Source organism: Labeo rohita, unplaced genomic scaffold (assembly GCF_022985175.1).
Source record: "Labeo rohita strain BAU-BD-2019 unplaced genomic scaffold, IGBB_LRoh.1.0 scaffold_138, whole genome shotgun sequence".
In the NCBI taxonomy this organism is placed as follows: domain Eukaryota; kingdom Metazoa; phylum Chordata; class Actinopteri; order Cypriniformes; family Cyprinidae; genus Labeo; species Labeo rohita.
Window position 1 is genome coordinate 178245 of NW_026127538.1, and position 7506 is coordinate 185750.

General features: G+C 34.2%; 1 protein-coding gene across 1 annotated transcript; it reads left to right on the top strand.

Annotated features, from left to right (window-relative positions):
• Nucleotides 1-559: 559 nt before the first annotated feature.
• Nucleotides 560-7442, top strand: LOC127158191 (GTPase IMAP family member 4-like; the record flags this gene model as incomplete). Its single annotated transcript, XM_051101342.1, has 3 exons — nt 560-597; nt 3107-3766; nt 6479-7442. Coding segments are annotated over exons 1-3 (1625 nt in total), but the record flags the coding sequence as incomplete, so codon positions are not given.
• Nucleotides 7443-7506: the final 64 nt, after the last annotated feature.

Consider the following 7506-nt stretch of genomic DNA (forward strand, 5'->3'; position numbering starts at 1 on the left):
ATCATAAGATAGAGTTGCGACCCAGAAACTCCACCTAAATTAATGTTCAGGAGCTGCTACTGCACTGATACATTAAAAAAAAAAATTTCTATGAGTTTGTATCTGCTTATTGTATTCCTCAGAACAATTCAAGAAACCTCATATTCCGTATTTTATTTATGGATTAAAGAAAGAAAATAAATTGACGCAGTAAATTTTATTTCAAGAAATAAATATCTTTTTTTTTTCAGATTCTGTAGGCGGGGCGCAGGTCAGCTCTCGTCTATCACTGCTTTTCTTTCGATTTTGCTGTTTGTGGTGAAAAAGGTGAAAAAATGGCGTCAGGTAAGAATTAAATCAGATACAAATATATACAGCCACATTTCCGTGATTTTTTTTTAATGTATTTATGAAACATTAGCAAACCATAAGCAGTTGTTTACTTAATTTTGTTTATTGAATGGCCTTTCACTGCGCTCTTTTTATTATTTATTTTTTTTGTTTAATCGTGGCATTGAACACCAGGAAGAAACTTTCTTTCTGTCTATGTCTGTGATTTTTCTTCTTCTTTTCTAGCAGCAGAAGGGAGACGTAGTCCAAATCATGATCGTCCTAACAGTAAGTAAATTAAATCACTGGCAGTGATATTACGATGTATTAAAAATTTATGTGTTAGAATATTGTGTTGTAACAGTTAAAGTATAGTAATTTTTGATAAGTAATATGCATTGCTATGAACTTCATTTGGACAACTTTAAAGGCGATTTTCTCAATGTTTTGATTTTTTTGCACCATCAGATTCCAGATTTTCAAATAGCTGTATTTCGGCCAAATATTGTCCTTTCCTAGCAAACCATACATCAATGGAAAGCTTATTTATTCAGCTTGTATACATCTCAATTTCGAGAAATTTACACTTATGACTGGTTTTGTGGTCCAGGGTCACATATATACACAGTATTTACACATAAATTATATAAACACAAATGAGAAGTAATTAAAGTAGTTAGAAACAAAGTACTTGCATTTACTTTTTTTTTTTTTTTTGTCTTATAGTTTCAGAGTTGCCTTCATAAATGCAGTTAGCAGACTTATTTTTCCTGTAAATTGCATAAAACTGATAAAAATGTTTTAAAAATGCCATTTACTTAAACATGCTGTAGCAAAGATTCCTATTTCAACCACAGAAAATAGATATTTCATTTTTATTTTAATACAGTTGTTCCTATTTTTGGTCACACCACATGATGAGTGGTCGCTCCAAATGACGCAAAGGCCTTAAATCATTAAAAATTGTTTACAAAAAAAAAACAAACAAACAAAAAAAAAGAATTAAAGAATTTTCTTTTCTTACAGGTGAAACAAGATATATTCTGTCGTTCATTCATGTTAATTTTGTGCTATAGCTAGTATAGATAATCAGTTCATGTACTGCTTAAACTGAGGTGCTACAGCAATCTGTGAGGACACATTAAAGAGCCACAAAATAGAATTTGTTGTTCAATTTCTAAAAAAAAAAAAAAAAAAAAATAATTGAACATGTAGGCTTTGTATTATACCAAAAGTAACCAGCTCTGTGTTGTATGTTGGGTTTGCATGTTGTCAGTGTCCTCTTTGCTCTGTGATGTATTTTTCACTGCTTGAGGACATGATGTGTGAAATAAAAGTGCCATGGTTTTTCGAACGTAGCAACAGTAACTAATGACACATGATATTTCAAATTCAGTCAAAATTTAAAAGCACAGAATTGGCCACCTAAACACAACAATCTAGCTTCCCACAAATGGTCATTATGAAATAAAAATAAATACTTGTATAAATAACTTAATATTCATAGTTTTTGAGGTCATACCACATGATATCCAAATGTGGTAACTACATACCAGCCATTAAAAAGTTTTTTTTTTTTTTTTGTTTGTTTTTTTCCCCCAAATTTGAGTTACAAACCAGCCTGTAATTCCATGGGTCATTGGTGAATTGCTATTGCTAGGCAAAGTCCTATCTTTAAATTTTTATTTCAACATAAAAATCCCAAAAATATAAATACAAATGCTTAGTGATTTTGCAGGATTACGAAACACTTTGGAAATCATGCCAAACAGTGCAGAAAATTAATCAGAATAAATTTAGGGTAATTTTAAATACATTTCCAAAGCAAGAGTTATAGCCGGACGATCGCACCACATGATATTTTGACAATTTGAATAACAGAAAAATTACAAATAACTAATCCTTTTTGAAAAGTTAAATTGGGTCCATACATAAGAGAGGTACCTCATATATATGGCATCTGTATAATATATTTTAACCAAAATGCAAATGGAAATATTTATGTCATATTAAGTTATTTTTTGACCCACTTTAGAATAAATAAAAAATACAAATAAAACAGCATTAAAATAAAACTTGAAATTCAGATTTATCTGTAAACCACATTTCTCAATGAATATAATTCTGAAGCAACATATTCAAGTTATAATCATTTAGAGCTATAATGTATTCAACAGTATTCAAACTACTTCAGCCATGCGAGTCTTCTGACACATTGCCTGTGTTTGAGGAACAGATTTGGATAAATTGTCATTCATTGAAAAATATTCCAGCCTGTTATAGCTGAGATCTTCTTTGTGCTTATTTATATGTGACACCAGTGATGTCAGTCACTTTTAATATAATCGCTATGAGAATAGAACAAAAAATGGTCTCTGCATATAGCAGTTGAAGCTGTTTCTGTGTTTTGTGTCATTAAAACAAACACCTGAAGATTTCCAAAGCTTGACAAAATCCTTCAAAGTGAAGATTCAGTTTGATTTTCTGAAAGCAGAGGCTAAAATTCCTCTTTCTGTTGGTGATTTCCTGTGAGATCAGACTGTTAACTCAGGATTAGCATTTTGGGGGCCCTAAGCAAAATTTCAAAGAGCTTACCAGAGGAATGATAGAGGCCCATAGATAACCTACTGCTTACTGTACTGAACCAGTGTTAGTGAATTCCTGCTGCTCACGGGGCTCGATGCAGCTGCCGTTTTTTAACTTTTAGTGAACAAAATGTATAAAAGTCAATGTAAAAAAGAACTACATTTGCTAGTAAAGCTCATCTAAATTTTCTTTTTCTAAATAATGTTTTCAGTGTCGACTACTGGAAAAGCAAAGCTGAACATTGTGCTGTGTGGAAATAATTCAGCACTCAACAACTCAGTGTCTAAAATGTTTAGAGGCAAAACAAGTAAATCTCAGAAAGAGATGAGTAAAGTGTGTCAGAAGAGAGAGGGAACGATTCATGGACGGCAGATCAGTGTAATCGAGCTTCCAGCTCTCACTCGACTCTCAGAGGAAGAAGTGATGCGGGAGACGCTCCACTGTCTGTATCTCTGTGATCCTGGAGTTCATCATTTCATCCTTGTCACTCCTGTCAGTCCACTTACTAATGAAGACAAAGCAGAAATGGAGAAGATTAAAGAAATTTTTAACTCACTAGAGCACTTCATGGTGCTTTTCATTACTGAACTCACTGCTGACAAACGTGTGTCAGATTTTGTGAAATCCACAGAATCTCAGCATGTTGTGAGTCTCTATGGGAGTTTGCACACTGTGATGGGGTTAAAGGACCAGAAAAACTCAGAAAAGATCTCAGATCTGTTTGATTGTATAGAGAACATGAAGATCGAACCCTATTCTCTTCAGATGCATATAAGAGCTTCAGAGAAGAGAGTCAGACATGAACTAGAGGAGAAACTGAGAGTGAAAGATGATGAAATCAAAGAATTACAGCAGAAGATCAAGACACCGGGTGAGTGCATTCATTTATGTTTCTTCATTAAGCATCTTTTTGAGAATACAGTAATAAGCTTACAGGTTATTTAGTACAGCACATCTATAATAGGTGAACCACACATGAATAAATACTCATTTATACTTAAGCTACCTAAAAATAACTCAATAATATAATCCTAAACCTTTTTTGTGAGTATAATTGTTGAATCTTTTGCAATTAATGACTGGCTAAAGTCTATAATCTGTGGACAATGGTAGACCCAAAGGCTTGAATACACTACATTTGCCCAGATTGTTTTAACCTGATTTACAGTCTGCAGACTGTCAATGATTAGGAAATCTGCATGAATTAAGCACTTTTCATGATTGTTAAAGCTTACACAGATTTGTGAGACAAAACAATAACATTGTATGTTCAGAAGAAATAATATGATTAGCACATGATGCTTCAGTATCAGGGTTTCCGTTGGGCATTACAAAGCATTAGAAGTCATTAAATAGATTTTATGCACGCATTAAACATTTTTGATGGTTTTGAAGAAAAATATTACCAGTTTATTTTGAATGTAGTGCTTTCATAATTAATACATTTCTAATTTGTTGTCGCAAATTGCCGTAACGCTGATGTTTGGGCAGTGGTGGACTGGGACGTGGAGGAATAAAAGTTAGAAAAGAGAATGTAAATTTCGTAAAGTCAGGAAGAAATGGGGAAGTGCTATTGAGCAATGATATTGATAGTAACAGTAAGTTGCACAATTTGAGGCTGACGCAGCCTGTCTGGGAGTCTCGTGAAGAAATCAAAACAAATGAATGCAACAACACAGACAAAGAAACTCACAGAACAAACCTACTATGGTAAAAATGTTTAATATAAAATAATAAATATAAAAAGTTTTTAAATTTATAACATGTGATATAGTCTAGTTAACCCACAAGTGTCATCAGCCCACCAGTGTGCCCATTGGCGCTCTTTTTTTTTCATTGTCTTTTTCATTATCTCAAGTTTTAGTAATAATCATAAATTATATATCAGAAAGCTTAAAACTTCAAAATTGTGAAAACCATTTTGAAATCAGACAGTACATTACCATGGAAATGGTACTTTACATTTTTTGGTGGACTCCTCCCCCTTAGTGGGTGGTGTCAAGTGTCATATTAAAAAATGTATTATGGTCTTTTAAAATCAAAACTTTTTATATCCTTAACAAAATGCATATCACCGGAAAGGTGTGTCTCTATTTTGTGATATATATTGACAGAAAAATGCATCAAAAATGTCTTAAAATCTCACAGGAACCTCAATTTGGGGGTGACACTTAATATGAGACCACCAAGAGAGCACTGTTTATTGAATAATAGCACAATTGCAGATTTGACACTGATTTTATTCATTCAGTAATCAATGAATAATAATCATTCAATAATCTAGTAGAAGTGTCAGTCAGCGGCCATGGGCGGGGCCTAAACAATGTGACATCACACTGCTCAGAGAATCAAAATGATTTAGGAAAAAATCAGCCTTTCTTTAGTTAAAAATTGCAAATTTAAGTTGGTAAATATCACAAAGATGCTGACTGCCTTTAGTAAGCAGGTAAATTATGTAGATTTTCTCAAAAAATGAATTATTATTAACATAATTTGCATTATTACAATACATTTCTCCTAGCTTGGCACACTTCAGCATGTGTTTCGACCCCCTGTACTGCACACGTCTGCAGGACATTACAGCTCTGAATCGGCCAGTCTAGTTTGTTTATACCCGCTGTGCTGCGGCTCGTTGAAGTGTCTTTCCACGCTGCATCGCTAAAGTTAGGCTAATCCCTCAACTCGTCCCTACACACCTCCCAACAACTCGAATTTCCGTAGGCAGGATTTAATTTAATGATATTCTAATAGACCGCGCTGTGACATCATTGCATGCAGAAAACAAACGTTGTAGTCCAAAGAAGCCGTTTGTTGTAGTTCTTGAAAAGAGATTCTTTAAAAACGAAATATCTTCATTTAGAGTGGACTTTGAGATTTGTAAATTTGTTGATCTTTTTTATGCCCAAACATACACACCACACACTGACTTGAGTTCAAAAAGTGAAAAAGCATAATAGCACCCCTTTAAGAATCATTACTAACGACTGGGCATATTAGAATGATTTCTGAATGATCTGAAGGATCATGTGACACTGAAGACTAGAGAAATGATGCAGAAAATTTCAAAGCAATCAGTTACATTTAATTTAACAGATATTAACATAGAAAACAGCTATTTTACAGGAAAAATGTTTCTCAATATTACTATTACTGTTACTCTTCAGCCTGATCTCAAGGCAATTCATATGTATTTTACGTGGTGGGTAATTTGTATGATTTCATACGAACTCACTCATAAAAATTCATACATTTTTGTCTAATCGTACGTATTTTACAAGTTTACAATTTGTATGAATTCGTACAAATGCCCTTTACCTAACCCCATTCCTAAACCTACCCATCACTGGCGTCTAGGCAAAACGTACAAAATTGTACAAGTGAGGTCGTACGAATTAGCCACCTTGTAAAATAAATACAAATTGTCATGAGATAGCAATGCACTATTACATGCCATTTAAAAGGGCATTCGATTTAATGTTACCTGTAGAAACCCTGAGTATAAATTATAAACAATATTCTCTGATGACCTGGATAATTGGCAGTCTTTAATCAAAATTCAATGAATTTTATTGTCTATCTTTAGATTCAAAAGAAAGAGAAGATGAACTGAGGATTGTGCTGCTGGGAAAAACTGGAGTTGGGAAGAGTTCAACTGGAAACACCATTTTAGGAAGAAAAGCATTTTTATCAGACATTTGTCAAACATTTATTCCTAAAGTGTGTCAGAGAGAGACAGCTGTAATCAACGGCAGATACATTACTGTGATCGACACTCCAGGACTGTTTGATACTGAACTCACTAATGAGGAGATCCAGAGAGAAATGAGTAACTGCATCTCCATGATTCTGCCTGGACCACATGTGTTCATCACTGTGATCAGTTTAGGACAAAGATTCACTCAAGAAGAACAAACAGCAGTGAAGATCATCCAAGAGACGTTTGGTGAAAACTCTTTAATGTTCACCATGGTGCTCTTCACCAGAGGAGATGATCTGAATGACAAAACCATAGAACAGTGTTTGGGGAAATCTGGATCTGCTCTAAATCAGCTGATTGAATCGTGTGGAAACAGATTCCATGTGTTCAATAATAAAGAGACCAGAGACCAAACACAGGTGACTGATCTACTGCAGAAGATAGACAACATGGTGAAAACAAACGGAGGGAGTTACTACTCATGTAAGATGTTCAGAGAGATGGAAAGACAAACACAAGAACAACAGAAGAACATATTGATGGAGAGAGTGGAGCAACTGAACAGAGAAAGAGAAGAACTGATGAACAAACATGAAGAAGAGCAAAAGAAGATGAAGATGATGATGGAGGAAGAAAGACAGAATCACGAGAAAGAGAGAAAGAGAACAGAAGAAGAATTTAAAGAAAGAGAGGAACGATATAAAAGAGACATTAAAGAAAGAGACGAACAAGAGAGAAAGATACGAGAGGAGATGAAGAGAGAACGAGAGGAATGGGAGAAACAGAAACAGCTGGAACGACGAAGAAGAGAAGAAGAGGAGGAGAAATGGAGAAAGAGAGAACAGGCGATGTGGGATGAATATAATAAGAGACTTAAACAAGAGGAAGAGAGAATGAAGATGATAATTGAGGAA